Below are 19,040 nucleotides of genomic sequence, written 5' to 3' on the forward strand. Positions count from 1 at the left end.
GATTCTCTTGCCTCAGCCTCCCAAGTAGCTGGGATTACAGGTGTGCGTCACCATGCCCAGTTGATTTTTGTATTTTTAGTAGGGACGGGGTTTTGCCACGATGGTCAGGCTGGTCTCGAACTCCTGACCTCTGGTAATCTGCCCACCTTTGCCTCCCAAAGTGCTGGGATTACAGGCATGAGCTACTGTGCCCCATCTAAAGGTGCTTTCCTCTGAGAGAATTTGCAGATCCTCTGTCAATTGCCTGGAGGTATGCCAACCCAGTAGCAAATGACTTTCTTTGCTTGAGGTTTTTCGCGTCACCCAAGAATTATGAATTGGACCACAAACTTGCATGAGGTATGACTTGTGGTTCAGAGGAATTTTTTTCCCCTCTCTCTTCATTAGTTCCAATGTTGAGATAGGCACATTTCTTTGCTGCTCCCCACCCACACCTACAGACAAGCTTTGTGTATTGTCCTCCATAAGTTGGTCATCTCATGTCCTGTATACTTGTCTTCCATGGCTATCAGAATCAAAGCTTGGTGACATCAGGGACTGGTAGATGTTCACAGTATTCTGCCATTTCAGGTCTTCCTTATTTCTCTGGATTCCTGCTTCCACTTGCTTGGCCTTTGAGGATTCTTTTTAATTTCTATCAAATGAAAGATGAATTTAAAGAGAAAATTTGGCCAGGCATGGTGGTGAACATCTGTAATCCCAGCACTTCCAGAGGTCAAGGTGGGAGCATTGCTTGAGCCTAGGAGTTTGAGGCTACAGTGAGGTATGATCATGCCACTACATTCCAGCCTGTTTGATAGAGTCAGACCATGTCTCTAACAAAAGAGAAAATGTGGCCAAGCGCAGTGGCTCACGTGTAATCTCAGCACTTTGGGAGGCCAAGGAGGGAGAATTGCTTGAGCCCAGGAGTTTGGGACCAGCTTGAGCAACATAGTGCGACCTTGTCTCTACCAAAAAAAAAAAAAAAAAAAAAAAAATTAGCCAGGTGTAGTGGCACAAACCTGTAGTCCCAGCTACTCAGGAGGCTAAGGCAGGAGGATTGCTTGATCCCAGGAGGTCAAGGCTGCAGTAAGCCATGATCACATCACTGCAATCCAACTGGGTGACAGGGCAAGACCCTGTCTCAAAGCAAAACAAAACTCAATGAGATGCCCCTTCTCATCCACTAGGATGGACATGAAAGAAAAAAAAACAGCCAAACAAACAAAACAGAAAAAGTACAAAAAAAAGTAAGTATTTTAATTAGTATTGATAGTTAGACAACACAAGTATTTAGGAACTCTGGTCTGCCATTCTTCCAGAAATCTATCATTTTAAGGTGTCAACTGTCCCCGGGAGTTAAGAGGGCCATGATTGCAGATCCTAAAGACTATGCAGGGTGTCCTGACCCCGCAGATAAGATTAGGTTCCATTTCACCATCATTTTGTGCTTCAAATGCTAATTTTTTCAATGTCCACACTCAATTCTCTTTTATAACTCTTCGTGATTACTAATCCATTCTTCTCTACAAATCTTTTAAAATAAATCAAAACAAAAATGGCAAGGTGGTAAGATGTATGCTTTTTTTTTTTTTTTTTTTTTTTGAGATGGAGTCACTCTTGTTGCCCAGGCTGGAATGGAGTGCAGTGCAGTGGCGCCATCTCTTCTCACTGCAACCTCTGCCTCCCAGGTTCAAGCAGTTCTCCTGCCTCAGCCTCCCAAATAGCTGAGATTCCAGGTGCCCACCACCACACCTGGCTTGTTTTTTTGTATTTTTAGTAGAGATGGGGTTTCACTATGTTGGCCAGGCTGGTCTCGAACTCCTGACCTTGTGATCTGCCCACCTTGGCCTCCGAAAGAGCTGGGATTACAGGCGTGAGCCATGGCGCCTGGTCTCAAACCATTTTTAAAATGATGCCTGCCAAGGTCCAAACAATTTAACAAGTACTTATGTCCTAGCAACTTAGTAACCACTTGAAAAAAGTAATACACGTAAATAGAAGAAAATAATTTTTTTTCTTTCTTTTCTTTTTTTTTTATTTGAGACAGAGTCTCTCTGTGTCGCCCAGGCTGGAGTGGAGTGGTGCCATCTCAGCTCACTGCAACCTCCACCTCCCGGGTTCCAGCGAGTCTCCTGCCTCAGCCTCCCCAGTAGCTGGGACTACAGGCACGTGCCACCACGTCCGGCTAATTTGTGTGTGTGTGTGTGTTTTTTTTTTTTTTTTTTTTTTTTGTAGAGACAGAGTTTCACCATATTGGCCAGCCTGGTCTTGAACTCCTGACCTCATGATCCTCCTGCCTCAGCCTCCCAAAGTGCTGGGATTACAGGCATGAGCCACTGCATCTGGCTATTTTTTTCATTTTTAAATAAGCACAATGACCTAACAATGGAGTGTGTATGCCTGTCCAGCACTTCACAACTCTCAAAGCCTTGAAATCAGATTGAACAATTCCACTCTTTTTTCTGCACACATCAATTTTCACTCAGTAGTTTCCTTTTATCCCAACAACTGTCAGAAACCCAACTTCACAAAGAAGGGAACATAGTACAATCTGATGTTGAAATTGTGAATTCCCTTGAGCTAGTAGTTCCTGTGGTGTCTGAAGCATTGGTATGTTTCCCTGGACATCTTCTCTGTTCCTTCTATGGTTCACTCCTTTGAATTTGTTGCTGTGCCTCAGGACACACTGGAGCATAGTTTAGCAACTATGCCCTTAACCCTTTAGCCCTTTTAACTACTATTTTCTCTTTCTCTTCTCTACAACTTTTTTTTTAATCTCCTCTCTATAACTCTTGAGAAAAGTTTAAGGCTGGGCGTGGCGGCTCACGCCTGTAATTCTAGCACTTTGGGAGGCCGAGGCGGGCGGATCACGAGGTCAGGAAATCGAGACCATCCTGGCTAACAGGATGAAACCCCATCTCTATTAAAAATACAAAAAATCAGCCGGGTGTGGTGGCAGGAGCCTGTAGTCCCAGCTACTCAGGAGGCTGAGGCAGGAGAATGGTGTGAACCTGGGAGGCAGAGCTTGCAGTGAGCAGACATCGCGCCACTGCACTCCAGCCTGGGCGACTGAGTGAGACTCTGTCTAAAAAAAAGAAAAAAAAGTTTAAATCACTCTCATCCCAAAGCAATTTGATTTCCCCTATCATTACGCTGATGCTGTTATCACTAAAGTCACCAATGAAGCCCCTTTACTAAACCTAATGCAACCTCCTAAACCTTAAACCATAGGTAGTTTAAGGCAACAGCTGATACCTTTGACTGCCCTGACCTTATACCATGCAACCAAGATGACTTTATTTCCTTTAAGGTACAAATACCATTATTCTTAGCCTCCACTTTACTTGCCTGCAAAACTTTGTCTTTCACTGTGCCAGACTAACAGAATGGCAAGAATTCTAGTAGTTCCCCAGCCAAATACTAGACTACAGGGTTCAGGTTACCTCTGAACAATGGGAGAGCCTTTGACTATGTCTTCCCTTTGCCAAGTCAAGACACTACAATCCTCTCTAGGCTCAGAAACAGGTGAAAATCTATTTTATCCTCATGCCAAAATTTTATCCCAACTTCAAGTTGACTTAATTATTTTGTCTGAAATGCAGACACGGTTTAAATTTTTTACAGTGCAGTGGAACAATGCTTCATATTATTGATCTTTATTTCAGAATAAAATTGTAAGTTTACCCTTATAAACAAAAATAGCTCCCCTACACACACACACACACACACACACACACACACTCCCAAATAGCTGAGATTCCAGGTGCCCACCACCACACCTGGCTTATTTTTTGTATTTTTAGTAGAGATGGGGTTTCACTATGTTGGCCAGGCTGGTCTCGAACTCCTGACCTTGTGATCTGCCCACCTTGGCCTCCGAAAGAGCTGGGATTACAGGCGTGAGCCATGGCGCCTGGTCTCAAACCATTTTTAAAATGATGCCTGCCAAGGTCCAAACAATTTAACAAGTACTTATGTCCTAGCAACTTAGTAACCACTTGAAAAAAGTAATACACGTAAATAGAAGAAAATAATTTTTTTCTTTCTTTTTTTTTTTGAGACAGTCTCTCTGTGTCGCCCACACACACACACACACAGGGAAGAGTAATTTACTCTCAAAAAGAAATCCAGGCCAGGTGTGGTCACTTATGGTCGTAATCACAGCACTCTGGGAGGCTAAGGTAGGATCACTTGAGCCCGGGAGTTTGAGATCAGCCTGTGCAACATGGCAAGACTCCTGTCTCTACAAAAATTTTAAAAAATTAGCCAGGTGTGGTGGCCCGCACCTGTAATCTCAGCTACTTACAGCTGGGAGGCTGAGGTACAAAAATCGCTTGAGCCCAGGAGGCAGAGGTTATAGGGAACTAAGATCAGTCCACAGCACTCCAGCCTGGGCCACAGAACAAGACTCTGTCTCAAATAATAATAATAACGATCAAAGCTACTTTAGATTATTTGCTTCCCAGGTACTTTTTTTGTATTTTTAGTACAGATGGGTTTTCACCATGTCGGCCAGGCTGGTCTCGAACTCCTAACCTCAGGTGATCCACCTGCCTCGGTCTCCCAAAGTGCTGGGATTACATGCGAGAGCCACCACACCCGGCCTCAAAGCAGTGACTTCTGATTGTTGAGAACCTGGCATGCACAGAACTGAGTGCAGTACTTTCTCAAGCCACAGTAAATGCTCCTTTAGATGGAGTGATTAGGAGACCTCTTTCAGGAAGAGTGAAGGAGGAGGAGTCAGCTATGGAAAGGACAAGAGCAACAGCACCCTGTGTGAAGAGACAGTGAAAACACTGCTTGTTGTCAAGTAACAGAAAGGCCAGGGTGGCAGGAGGAGAGCCAGAGAGCAAGAGAAGGTGGTGTGAGCTGCGGCAGGCTGGGCTGGGCCTTCAGGCCATGGTGAGAGGTTATGATGATATCAGATGGGCAATAGCAAAGTATTTAAGAGATTTAAGTAAGGGAGTGACCTGATCTGATTTATCTAAGATAAACATCCCTCGGCTACTGTCTGGAAATGAACTGTAGGAAGACAAGCAAGGGACCAGTTAGGAGGCTACTGCAAGTGTCGGTAAAAGATCATCGTGGCTAGGCCTGAAGATGGGAGGCGGTGGAGAAATCTGTGACAGAATTTGAGATTTTAAAAGTAAATATAAAAGCACGTAGTGAGTTATCGCTGTTACCTTCTCAGTAGCCAGCCCCTATACTAAAGCTGCCAATGAAGTAGAATGAAGGCTCTGAAACCTCAAAAAGGGCCTTACTTTCCCAGTTTCACGGGGCTCTGCGCACAGCTCTTAGGAAATACCTTGATTCCAAAACTCTCCAAACGTACGATCCTGCCCTCATGTTCCTCTCTTCCTTTGAGTGAATTCGGGAGTGATTGTTGAAAAATGACTTTCAACAAGAGGACAGCAGTGTTCGGGGTTCCACGATACATCCCTATCTTTTAACATCAATAAATATTTTTAAATTGGTACCTTATTTTGCGCTGCACGAGAGAAAAGGCTTTTTACTAGCCGCATCTCCTAATCCATCTAAGAAATACTGTATTTACCGTTACTCCAAGTATCCTAGGGCAAAATTCCTTTAGAACAATTCATCTTCCGAAACAGACGGGTTCCCTTTTCACCTATTGAAGTGTTGTGCATTCTAGGGTCCCCTTCCCGCCTTGCAGACAAATGCACTCATTGTGCCACTCCAGTCCCTGGATCCTATGCAGCGGGCATCTCCTGCAAGGAGCTGCTGCATGCCTGCTTCCCTCGCCGCCTGTCCCAACCCGCATCCAAGGCTTTGGTTTCTAATGGTCCCTCCCTGTGCAGTTAAAACAATTGAGTTCAGTTACTAAATAGATTACCAGGAACTTTTTCTTGGCGGGGGCTGCGGATGTTTAGGGCACTGTCGAGTAAAGTTCTGAAAAGCAACTAACCCCTGCCGCTTGTGCAAAAGGACCAATCCACCGGGAAACAAGGGAAACGCGCACATTTCCTAAACTTGCCGCTTCTTGGGCACGTTTAGGCCCTTCTTAGAGCCGCGCTTTGGAGCTGCCTCCTACTGCTGTACAAACCCGCCGTGGCGTTCCCCGGGATGCCGCAGCGCTCGCTCCCGCGTCCGCGGGGCGCGGGGAGGGGGCGAGGCTCGGGCGGCCCCAGGGCCAAGGCGAGCGCAGCCGAGCCCAGCCGGGCCTCCGAGCGGTGACGCTCTGGCCCCAGCGCGCTCGATGGTTTCCGCGCGGCTGCGGGGCCCGCACGGTCCAGTCGCCAGGGGGCGCGCTGGCCGGCGCCGCGGATCCCCGAGCTGCGCGGCCCGACTCGAGTCCGCCATATTGGATGCCGCAGCCGCTGCTGCCAGCGCTTCCTCCTCTGTCTTCGCCGAGCGGGGCTGGTTCCTGCGGCCCGAGCGGCGGGGAGGTGAAACAGGAGCCCGTCGGAGGAAGGGAAAGAAGGGGGTGGAGAGTGTAGGGGACGGGGCTAGAGGGAGGGGGAACGAAACGCAGCGGGGCGGAGAACAGAAGGCGCCGCGGCCCAGCCCCTCCCCCGCCCGCCGCCGACCCGCCCCGGCAGCGCCTCTGTTCCCTAGAACGGCGCTCCCCCCGCCCTAGCGGCCATGCCGGGGCCGTGCTGCCGCTGAGGGAGCCCTTCCCCGCCAGCGCGTGCCCTTCCACTCCGCCCCGAGGTCGCAGCGGCCCGCTCTCCCGCCAGCGCCCCCTCCTCGCGGCCACGCAGCAGCCCGCGTCTCGCTCTCCCCACCCAGTGCAGTGGCCGCCGCCTCTTCCGCCGCCGGGCTCGGGGCCTCCGCAGCGACAACATGGAGGCCGTGAAGACCTTCAATAGCGAGGTTGGTACGGCAGCCGGGTTCCCCTGCCCCTGCCCGCACCGCCCCCACCCCTGGTCGAGGCCGGGGCTCGGAGGGTGGGCGCGGGCCAGCGGGTTTTTTAAGGGTGGGGTGACCGGTGGCCTAGCAGTGCCCGTGGGGGAGGGGTGTTTCTCCTCTGGGTGCCCCTCCCCCGGGTCCGGGAGGAGGGTTGGGGGAGGGCCGCCCTGGGGCGGAGGGAGGTTCTGGCGTCTCCGGCGCCCTATGGAATGGCTGCGGGCTTGGAGGGAAAGACCCGGTTGGGCCCTCCCCCGGAGACTCCCGACGGGTCTCTCGAGGTCAGTTCCGCCGAGGCCTGTCCCGCCCACCTCCTTCCTGGGCCTTTGAGGATTTAAGTGGACGCTGGACATCACTCTCCAGACCTTCCCGGGTCCTCACTGAGGCTAACACCGATTGGGGGTGGTGGGGGAAATGAACCTACGGGGTGTTGATCTGTGGTCACGTTACACGTAGTGTTTATAATTGAGGCATTGTTGACTAGGTAATTTGCCAGCTAGGGACTTCAGCTAATTGGATTGTTGGTAGGCAGACAAAGGTTATTCTGCGATATCTTCTATTTTTACTCTCTGCTCTTCTAATCCATCACGACATAAAGACAAATGGTAGGGAGAGATCTGTGCATCGAGAGATGGAAGATTCTGGGGGAAACATTTCTCGCTGGCTCATTCACGTGTCAAACGAGATTTTAAAAAGCAGATTCCATTTTCACTGTGTAGTTGAATTTACTAGTCTGGAAGAAGACAGGTTTTGATGTATTTAATTTCTTTTTAAACTCCGACTTCAATAGGCCTTAATGTAAACATCAAACATAGCAAGTACACATCTGCACAGTCAGCATTAGTATCCCTACCCGTACGCCTTAGAAAGTGTAATTATGGCCGGGAACAGTGGCTCACGCCTGTAATCCCAACACTTGAGGTCACGAGGTCAGGAGTTCAAGACCAGCCTGGCCAACATGGTGAAACCCTGTTTCTACTAAAAATACAAAAAATTAGCTGGGCGTAGTGGCAGGCACCTGTAATCCCAGCTACTCAGGAGGCTGAGGTTGCAGTCAGCCGAGATCGGCGCCACTGCAATCCAGCCCAGTGACAGAGTGAGACTGTCTCCAAAAAGAAAAAGTGTAATTATGCTGGTAACTAAATTAGCATAAATTTTATGAACTCTTGAAGTGCTAATACTTTATTCAATACTATGATTGTTAGAGTATCTTTAATATTTACGTCTTAAAATACGAGGCTTTTTGCTGTGACGGCCCAAATAGGACAGTACTTTTAAATGCCGTTGCATAATTTATCTTGTTTTAATTTCTTTAAAAAGAAAAACAGTATTTGAGAATCTTAGCCAAGAGGCTAAACGGTAGATAATATTTGGGCTATTTTGAATAGCGGTGATATATAACTTTTTTTGGAAAGCATTTTTTTAATACTACATTTTTTATTTTTAACATTGATAAATTAGAGCAATAGACTTGGGAATCTTCTTCTTCTTTTTTTTTGAGACAGAGTTTCGCTTTTGTTACCCAGGCTGGAGTGGCACCATCTCTGCTCACCGTAGCCTCCACCTCCTGGTTTCAAGCGGTTCTCCTGTCTCAGCCTCCTGACTAGCTGGGATTACAGGCGCGCATCACCACGCCCGGCTAATTTTTGTATTTTTAGTAGAGACGGGGTTTCACCATGTTGGCCAGGTTGTTCTCAAACTCCTGACCTCAAGTGATCCGCCCGCCTTGGCCTCCCAAAGTGCTGAGATTATGGGCGTGAGCCACTGCGCCTGGTGTTTCATTTTTTTTCATAGCTATCTTTTTTTGAGGAGTGTCATTCTGTCACCCAGGCTGGAGTGCAGTGGTGTGATCTTGGCTCACTGCATCCTTTGCCTCCCGGGTCCAAGGGGTCCTCCCCTCACCTCAGCTCCCCAAGTAGCTGAGATTACAGGCCAGAGTCACCACGCCCGCCACTTTTATTTTTTATAGAGAGGAGGTCTTGTTATGTTGCCCAGGCTGGTCTTGAACTTCTTTCACCTTGGCATCCCAAGTGCTGGGATGACAGATGTAAGCCACCATGCCTGGGGTGTTGTGTTTTTGTTTTTTGGTTTTTTTTTTTTGCCCTCATTGGATTTAATTCCCGCTGCCACCCCCCTCCCCACACACAGTTTGATGGGTGTCTGTCTTTGGGGGGGTTCCTAAAAATGTGGTCCTCCCCCTCAAAGGGCCATCCAAGACATTATTTTTTTTTTTTTTTGAGACGGAGTTTTGCTCTTGTTGCCCAGGCTGGAGTGCAATGGCGAGATCTTGGCTCAATGCAACCTCCACCTCCTGGGTTCAAGCGATTCTCCTGCTTCAGCCTCCAGAGTAGCTGGGATTACAGGCGCCCACCGCCACGCCCAGCTAATTTTTTGTATTTTTAGTAGAGATGGGGTTTCATCATGTTGGCCAGACTGGTCTCGAACTCCTGTCCTTAGGTGATCCACCCGCCTCGGCCTCCCAAAGTGCTGGGATTACAGGCATGAGCCACTGCGCCTGGCCCATCCATGACGTTTTAAACAGTAGCTCCCAAATATTAGATGTAAACAAGTGGTTAGTGCACTGTGATTGGTCACAGTAGGGAAAAAATGTTAATTCTAGTTTTTCGTTTTAATATTAATTAAGGATAAGGGGGGCCTAACATTTACATGTTTAGAGAGGTATTTCACCTGTTTTCTCATTTTACAGGAACTTGAGGTTTGTGGTAGTCCCATTTTAGTGTATGTAGCACTCCCTCATTTCCCCTTATGGATTTCAAAGAACTTAAGTCTTGTAACTTCCTTATTTATTTATATGCTCTAACTTCACCATATTTCAAAGTAGGGTTAGCTTAAAAATAGCAGTACAGAATCAGAGAGTTGAGGAAGGGAAATATATTTGAAGAAGATTCAGAAAAATACTTTTTTTTTGTTTAAACACAAAACAATACATAATACTGTTTTTTATTTTGAATGCAGTTTCTGTGAATGTTGTAATATTTGCTGATGTGTAGTAAACATTGTTATTGCAAATAAGTATGTACTGAGAAGTAGTTCACTAATGATTGTTTTCCATTAAATTATGTGTTACAAATTACAAAAATTAAAAAGGAATTCTAGTTGCAGGATTAGGAGAAAAGGGTGTTTTTGATGCTCACAGTCAGTTTGGCTTTTAAAGGTGTTTATCTTTGGGCTTAATCCATCACAACTTTCTCTGCTAAATTTAAAGATATCTTTGAAACATTGAATTGTCAATTCCATTTACTTTGTAAGGAATCAAAATTTAGCTCTACGAATCATCAGGAATGTTTGTCAACAAGATATTTTGATACTTCACCTTAAAATATTTAAAATAGGCTGGGCTCGATGGGTCATGCCTGTAATCCCATCCCTTTGGGAGGCCAAGGCGGGCAGATGACTTGAGCTCAGGAGTTCCACGCTAGCCTGGCCAGCATGGCGAAACCCCCATCTCTACAAAACAACAACAACAACAACAACACAAATTAGCTGGTCACGGTGGCACGTGCCTGTAGTCCCAACTTGGGTGAAGGGGTGTAAAGGAGGGGGCAGATGCTGAGGTGGGAGGATCTCGTGACCCAGGAAGGTGGAGGCTGCAGTGAGCTGCACCACTACACTCTGGCCCGGGCAGCAGTGCCACCCTGAATCAGAAAAATTGAGACAGGTACTCGCTGTTGACAGGTCACCACGCCAGGCTAATTGATTGTTTTGTTTTGTAGAGATGGGGTTTTGCCATGTTGCCCTGGCTGGTCTTGAACTCCTGAGCTCAGGTGATCTGCCCACCTCCCCTCCCAGAGTGTTGGGATTACAGGCCTAAGCCATGGTGCCTGCCCCAAGTTAAATGTTTAAAATACAAAATACTTACCTTTTATGGCTTCCTAAGGCTCAGGTTTTTCCAGACTGAATTTTATCACCCCCATCTTTTAATTTTGTGGAGATCATTGGTTTGAAAACCAGGAAGATGCCAGAGACTTTAGGAATATAGATTTTTGTGAATTGTGGGTGTGTGTCTGTAGTCCTAGCTACTTGGGAGGCTGAGGCGGGAGGATCTGTTGAGCCCAGGAGTTAGAGGCTATAGAGTGCAATTACTGCAACTGTGAATAGCCACTGCACTCTAGCCTGGGCAACAGTGTGAGACTGCTTTAAAAAAAAAAAAAAAAAAAAAACCACCCAATAATATAGATTTTTAATCTGCAAACCGTGGATGAGTTTCAGCTATGAAAATCCCAGACTTTATGCAAGATATGTATGAGTTGTTTTTGTCATGTCTACCCTCCCTACTATAATTTCTCAAAGGAGTTGACCTTTCACTTCTGTGTTAAAAAACTACTATGTCAGAAGATCCTTTAATTGTGCAGGAATTATGTGGTAAATTTCTCTTCTCACGAGTTAAATGAGATTTAGGCTCAAAAATTTATTTTTTAAGTGCCCCGTGCTAATTTTGTGGGAGAAAAATAATTTCTATTTAAACGTCATCACTATGATGAAAGTTTAATCCCATGACCACTACTTTCAATTCTGAAATGATGGAAGACTTAAGTTCAGATTAGAATACAATATTTCCTCAGAGTCACTGGGTGAGCAGTTAACCATAAGAGAATTATGAGTGCAAGCTATTGCAGTTGCTGCTGCTCTAAGATGGTGGCACTTGTAATGATTTAGCATTTCTTCCTAGTGAAAAGGGTCGCAGATTGAACTGCCTAAATCTGTGGATTACTTTGGGACTGCATTGATTGCTGGAATGCAGCAGTTTTATGTGAGCTGCCTATCTCTACTCTGTACTTAAGAATGATCACTATATGGAGGTCATTCTGGTAGTATCTTGTTCTATTTTTTGTTTGTTTCCTTTTTTGTTTCTTTGAAAAGGGGTCGTGAGACAGTGGCAGTGCATGACCCATTCTTTGCTTTAGTTCGAGAGGGCATTTTAAAATACAGCAGATTGTTGTTATTGTTTAAGACTGAGTCTCTCTTGGCCAGGCTAGAGTGCAAGGACAGGATCATAGCTTACTGTAACCTCGAACTCCTGGGCTCAGGTGATCTTCCTGCTTCAGCCTCCCAAGTAACTAGGAATACAGGCATGTGCCACTATGCACATCTAATTTTTAAATTTTTTGTAGGGATGGGTGGGGAGTGTCAATATGTTGTCCAGGTTTTTCTTGAACTCCCGGCCTTTAATGATCCTGCTGTGTTGACCTCCCAAAGTACTGGGATTACAGGCGTGGGCCACTGCCCCTGGCCAGATCCTTTTAAATTTTAAAGTACTTAAACAAAAAACAAAAAACAAACGTAGTCCCTTTACCATTAATCACACTTCAAAAAAGTTAACAGTAAATCTTTAATATAATAAAATACCAATCAGTGATCTATTTTTTTTCAGGTCCTTTGTATAGCTAGTGTATTACAATGTAGCCTTTCCCCCATGATCTATTTCTCTTGCTGCTCTGAATAGGCTGAGTGGGAAGATGTAGGACCAGATATGTAGGTTTGAGATATGTCAGAAGAATAATTTCAGTTTAATTTCTGGATTTACCGTAGTTCATAAATTGAGAGGATTCTTTTACCTTTAATTATATTTAGGCTACCTAAATTCTTAGTATTTTTTGTCTTTGGATTCTTTCGGATAGATTAAACTGTTCCAGGATGCAGGCTTTCCAGAATCAATTTAATATCCACTACATTTTTCTGTTCTATAGAGTGAACTCCCATCTCCATTTTATTTTACTTCCAAATTTGTATCCAGGGTGGGTATTTTGTCTAACTACAGGACTTTTTATAATCTCAGCAACATTTAGTAGTAGACATGGGTTGGTAGAGAAAAGTGGAAAAGGTAAAGGGAAGAATAATACAAACATGTGAAATTTGTTTTTAGTTTGTATATTTTTCCTTTGTCAGTGGTTCAGGATGGGGAATTTATGGGAAGCAGCTCTAAAACACTGCATTTGTCTTTTATTTTCATCTACCAGGGAATCTGTCTCTGCTTTTCCTTTCCTGTTATCATTTTCTAGAGGGAGTTCTGGTTAATTCTGTCAGTCAGGCTATATTTTTTTCTTTTTATCTTGTGAAAGTCCTTTAAAGATGTAGCATATTGGTGTTATAAAGGAAGGAAGTCTTTCACTAACCCCTTTCTGCTCATATGAGAACCCAAGATCTAAGTATCTTGGGAACTATTGATATTTTGGGCTGGATACTTGTTTGCTTGGTGAGCAGTCCTATGCATTCCAGGATGTTTACAGCATCCCTGGCCTCTATGCATTAGATGCCACTAGCACCCTCCACAATTATGACAGCCAAAAATGTTTCCAGACATTATTAAATGTTTCTTTGGGGGCACAGTGACCCTGGTTCAGAATCACTAATTTAGGTCTCCTGTTAAACTGTCTTAAAACACTGTACTTTTTCTTCTAGTGATGATAGCAATTTTAAGTAATTTTAATAGTCTTTACCACTAGATAATAAGCTCTATGAGGACAGTGACTATATTTCCTTTGTTTCATGTCCTTGGTTCATAGCACAGTATCTTAATACACAGTATATATGTGAAGTAAAGATTTTTTTTTTTTGAGACGGAGTCTTGCTCTGTCGCCCAGGCTGGAGTGCAGTGGTGCAATCTCGGCTCACTGCAAGCTCCGCCTCCCGGGTTCACGCCATTCTCCTGCCTCAGCCTCTCGAGTAGCTGGGACTACAGGCGCCCGCCACCACGCCCGGCTAATTTTTTTGTATTTTTAGTAGAGACGGGGTTTCACCGTGGTCTCGATCTCCTGACCTCGTGATCCGCCCGCCTCGGCATCCCAAAGTGCGGGGATTACAGGCGTGAGCCACTGCGCCCGGCCTTTTTTTTTTTTTTTTGAGGCTGGGTCCGGCCTTTTTTTTTTTTTTGAGGCTGGGTCTTGCTCTGTTGTCCAGGCTCGAGGGCAGTGGTGCCATCAGGGCTCACCGCAACCTCTGCCTCTCTGCCTCAAGCAATTCTCCCACCTCAGCCTCCTGAGTAGCTGGGACCACAGGCATGCACCTCCATGCCTGGGTAATTTTTGTGTTTTGAATAGAGATGGGGTCTTGCCATATTGCCCAGGCTAGTATAGAACTCCTGGTCTCAAGAGATCTGCCCATCTTGACCTCTCAGAGTGCTGGAATTACAGGCGTGTGCCACCGTGCCTGGCTGCTAAGTAAAGATTTCTTGAATGAATGGATGCAATCCTGGGTAGCTAAGTGACCTTGGCCAAGGTCGTTAACATTTCTGAACATCTGGTTATTACTTTGGGGAGGAGAGTTGGAGAGGGGACTAGTCCATTAAGATTTCAGTTAGGTTAAATCCATCATGAGTTTTATGTTGTCTAGTAATTAAGTTATTTTCAAGTCTGATTTTGCTGTTTTTCTGTTTGAAATGACATATAGAAGTTTTTTTCCTACATTAAAAATAGAATACAAGGATAATTGAAACTGATAGTGGTTTTGAGAGACTGCATGATTTGAGAGTGTTAATCACACATCATTAAATATAAAAAAATTTTAGGCATGATTGAAATGCATGTTTCGTGGAGTTCAATTATTTCATTCTAGACTAGCATTTAATTTGTTATAGTAATTTTGATTAACATTTAGGGGACTTTATAGCCCCAGTGTCCTAAAGAGTCATATTCTGTGATCATTTGCTGCTTTTTTTTTTTTTTGTGATGGAGTCTTGCTTCTTCGCCCAGGCTGGAGTGCAGAGGCGTGATCTCGGCTCACTGCAGCCTCCGCCCCCTGGGTTCAAGCAATTCTCCTGCCTCAGCCTCCCCAGTAGCCGGAATTACAGGCATGTACCAGCACACCCGGCTAATTTTTGTAATTTTAGTAGAGACGGGGTTTCACCATGTTGGCCAGGCTGATCTCGAACTCCGGACCTCAAGTGATCCGCCCGCCTCGGCCTCCCAAAGTGCTGGGCTTACAGGTGTGAGCCACCGCGCCCTGCCCATTTGCTTCTTTTTCAGAAGGGGTGTCGGTGGCTTAGAATTAGTGATAATGTTACTAGTTGTACATACAATTTCAGATATCTCTAAGGTCAGTTATGCTGTTTTGGACAACTTCTAACTCATAATGGTGTGAAAGAATGTAATCAACCTTGACCTTGAACACTGGCTGAGCTCCTGAACTTTTAAGTGAGCTCGTTTTGTCTGGTTTTGTGTTCTCAACATCTTTCTCTACTCCTCTCTCTCAGGATTGTGCCTCTACTCCTGCTTGTACAGACTGCTTTTCCAGCAGCATGGACACAAGAAGCATAGTAAGATGATGATAACCCACATAAGGCAGGCCCTTTGGAATGTGTTAGGTTTCATTTGGTAGTGGAATAGTGTATTTGATTATATGGTTAGTACTTGGGAAGCAGAATGAAGTTTGTCACTTAGAATAGATTGGTAGTCTTAAAAGAGAGTGTCTAGGGAATAAGTTGAATTGTTTCACAAAAAAAACAGGTTAATTGGAGAAAAAAGTTTTGTGCTCAATAGTGAACATAAGTCATACAAACTTTTGTTGTGTTTACTTGTATTCTGCTCCATGTGATTTTGCAAAAGAAATAGAACTATTTGAGTGAATTGCAGACCTCTTAATAATAAAATACACCTTTTGAAGAATTTTTTTGAACTATGACAAATTATTGACATATATGCTATAGGAATAAAGACTAAATTGAATTTTTGATTTTCTAATTATAGAGGCAGCAGATTGTGGTAGAGGTACTATTGGTTATGAGAAATAAATGCTGATGAGAAATGTTTCTATAGTTTGTGATTTCTTACCTAAATGGATTCTATCTCATATTTGATGGTAAACATGATGCATTTGCTTTTTCTGATTTTGATTTTATGCATTTGTTTTGTTTTTCTAATTTTGTTTTATAAGAGTTTCTGATACAGCCATCCTTTAAACTTAAGGAAGGCTATGTAAATGTATTAAAATACCTACTATAGGTCAGGAAAAATCTCAGTAGCTTTGACATTTCTTTATTTAGTCAGAATGGGGACTAGGTTGCTCATGTTCTCTAAAGACAATTTTGACTATTAAGTTGATGTATGCCAAATTTGTTTTTAAAATAATTCTGCAACTTAATATAATTTATATAGATTGACTTGAAAGATGTAGGATTTCATTCTTTCATTAATTTGTTCATGCATGTAACTAATATTTAATGAACACGTATCGTGGCCTAGGGATTTTTTTCCATCTCCTGGGATATAGTGGTAAACCAGACAAGCAAAAACCATGCCTTCTTGGAGCCTATGTTGTTGTGATACTTTTCCTTTTGTCTCATTGGCAGTTTGTGTATTGAACTTGCTGCAGAGCTGGGGAGGCTGTGCAGGCACTACTGACTCCAGCATTGCTTCTTTGCTGGGGACTGTGTTGGTTGCAGCCTAATCCGTTCTTAGCATTTTGCCTCTTAGAGTCCAGATTGCCTGTCCACTGTTCAAAATAGAGACTGAGCAGGTAGACTTAGTTAAATGATTTTTCAAACAGTGGGAAAATATGACTAGCTACATTAAGTTTTATACAAAATTGTCTGTTATATATGTTTTAAAATCTCCATTTGATATTTTGGAATCTCAACTTTCTTATAAAATACAGCTTTAAGGATGTTTTCTTTTGTCAGTGAGAATCATTAGTCTCCACATGCATATGATTTTAAAAAGCAACTATTCTTAAGTGGAGACCAAACCTTATGAATTTAGAAGAATAAACTAATAACTATTTTCATTTTTAAAGCAAACTTTTAAGTACCTGAGAAATTTGATGTCCTTTTTATAAATATTTTCTGAATTTGATGTGATTCCTCAGGGTTCATTTGAGTAGCTTATCGGTGAAAGATGAAATAGTTTGCCATGTACTTCAGTGTGTAGAACTTGGGAAATAAAGATTTCTATACAGTGATCAATGTCTGAAAGGTGGACCAAATCCTAGTTAATGGCTTTCTTTGATCTAGCAATGTTTTTGATACCATAAAGTTTTATGGTTAAGAAAAAATAGACATAAGTGTTTGAGTTTGTTGAAATATTTTGAATATATAAGTAAAATCTTCTGGAGTAAAAAAATTTTTTTTAATCTTTTTTGCCCTTCAAGTGAGTTTTGAATAAGTAATTTTGTTTTTTACAAATCAAAACGTGATGTAGCAAATGTCTACTTTTTGTAACAGCTGCTCACTATGATGAAAAAAATCTGTCTTACATATTTTTGAAGTACTTTTAATTTACCAAACATTTATTAGAAGTTAACCACTTTGCTGGGCACAGTGGCTCACGCCTGTAATCTCAGCACTTTGGGAGGCCGAGGTGGGTGGATCACGAGGTCAGGAGTTTGAGACCAGCCTGGCCAAATGTTGAAACCCTGTCTCTACTAAAAATATAAAAATTAGCCAGGCGTGGTGGCGTGCACCTGTAATCCCAGCTACTCAGGAGGCTGAGGCAGGAGAATCGCTTGAACTGGGGAGGGAGAGGTGGCAGTGAGCTGAGATTGCACCACTGCACTGCAGCCTGGGCAACAGAGCAAGACTCTGGCCAGGTGTGGGTGGGGGTTGGCAGGGGGGAAGTTAACCACTTAATCAAAACATCTTATGTACACAAGTATATGTACCTACTGTGTACTCACAAAAATTAAAAAGAAAAAAAAGTAGGTATTAGAAAAAAGTGAACCACTTGATAATATGTAGTGTTTTATACTCTGCCCTCTTTTTCTGCAGTCATTATCATGTTTCCGTGGATCTTTAGTTTTAACTTTGTGAGAATGGTTGGATAGATGTCATCCCATTTTACAGACAAGGAAACTGAGGCCCAACAGTTGTGATTTTTCCAAGGAAATGCAGTTCTGTAAGCATTAGAGCAGGGATTAGAAGGACCTAGTTCTCAACCCCTGGTGCTAGGTGTAAAGGGGAACCATCATTCAATTTTTCATAGGTTTTTTTGGTTGGTTGTTTTGTTTTTACTGGTATAATGTCCAAATACAAATTTATTTTTTCCTCATTCTTTTTATAACTTCACATTCATAGAAAAATAGTAAGAATGATGAAGAATTTTTGTGTATGCTTCATCCGGATTTCTCTACCTCCTGTAACCATGTTTGCTTTCTTACTGTCTTCTTCACATACAAATGAACACATAATTTCTTTTCTGAACATTTTGAGAATAAATTGCAATTCATGGTACCCTTTACCTCTAAATAACTCTGTGTATATTTTAAAAACAAGCACATTTTATTTAACTATAGTACACTGATCAAAATCAAGAAACTAACTTTGATACAGTACTGTTGTCTGTAGATCGTATTCAGATTTCACTAATCATACCAATAATGTCCTACTAGAGTAAATTCTATATCACACCTTACATTCACTTGTCTTAGTCTCCCTTAATGTGAATCACTTGGTTACTCCTCTTTTCTTGCATGACCTTTGAGATGATATTTGATAAAAATAGGCCAGTATTTTTAGAATTGCTTTAATATTGATTTGATGCTGCTTCACGATTAGGTTTGGGTTCTATATTTTTGGCAGGAACACTCCAGGAGTAATATTGTATTCCTGTCAGCACACCATATCAGGAATCATGTTGTCCATATATTCCATTAATAGAGATGTAGAGCTTTATTATTATTATTTTTTTAAAAGAGACAGGGATCTTGCTCTGTTGCCCAGGTTTGAGTGCAGTGGTGTGATCATGGCTCACTGCAGTCTCGAACTTCTGGGCTTAAGCAGTCCTTTGACCTCAGCCTTCTGAGTAGCTGGGACTATAGGTGCATGCCACCATGCCTGCCTGATTTTTTAGATTTTTGGTAGAGAGGAGGTCAGGCTATGTTGCTCAGGCTGGGGTGTTAATTTTTATCTGCAGGGTTTCCCTACTGCATAGTTACTGTGTTTTCTTTGTAACTAGTAATAGTATCTTCTGGGGAGGTACTTCGATGCGAATATCTTGCTACTTGTCAAATTTTCACTTGTTTTAGCGTCTTCTTATCTGAATCAGAACTAATGGTGATTGCCAAATGGTGATTTTCTGAGTCTATCATTTTTGTATTTATTAGTTCGCATTCTCTACAAGCTTTCCCATTTATATATGTAGGTGTATATGCATATTAGTATGAACTCATGGTTTTTTTGTTTTTTTTTTTTGGCGACAGAGTCTCACTCTGTCATTGTCACCCAGTCTAGAGTGCAGTGGCTT

General features: G+C 43.3%; 1 protein-coding gene across 8 annotated transcripts in view; it reads left to right on the forward strand.

Annotated features, from left to right (window-relative positions):
- Positions 1-6,263: 6,263 nt before the first annotated feature.
- Positions 6,264-19,040, forward strand: part of SCAF8 (SR-related CTD associated factor 8) — a 230,891-nt gene continuing 218,114 nt past the window's right edge. For 5 of the 8 annotated variants that reach the window (XR_004029401.1, XR_004029400.1, XM_030809869.1 and 2 more), the window contains exons 1-2: positions 6,272-6,816; positions 15,059-15,121. Coding sequence is in view for 6 of the 8 variants with exons in the window: in XM_030809869.1 (XP_030665729.1) it covers positions 6,787-6,816; positions 15,059-15,121 (93 nt within the window). In the remaining 2 variants the exon portion in view is untranslated. Of the gene's footprint in view, positions 6,817-15,058; positions 15,122-19,040 lie in introns of all 8 variants that reach the window. The other 3 variants (XM_030809874.1, XM_030809873.1, XM_030809871.1) reach the window with 3 other exon arrangements.

This window comes from Nomascus leucogenys, chromosome 3, assembly GCF_006542625.1.
Source record: "Nomascus leucogenys isolate Asia chromosome 3, Asia_NLE_v1, whole genome shotgun sequence".
Taxonomy (NCBI): domain Eukaryota; kingdom Metazoa; phylum Chordata; class Mammalia; order Primates; family Hylobatidae; genus Nomascus; species Nomascus leucogenys.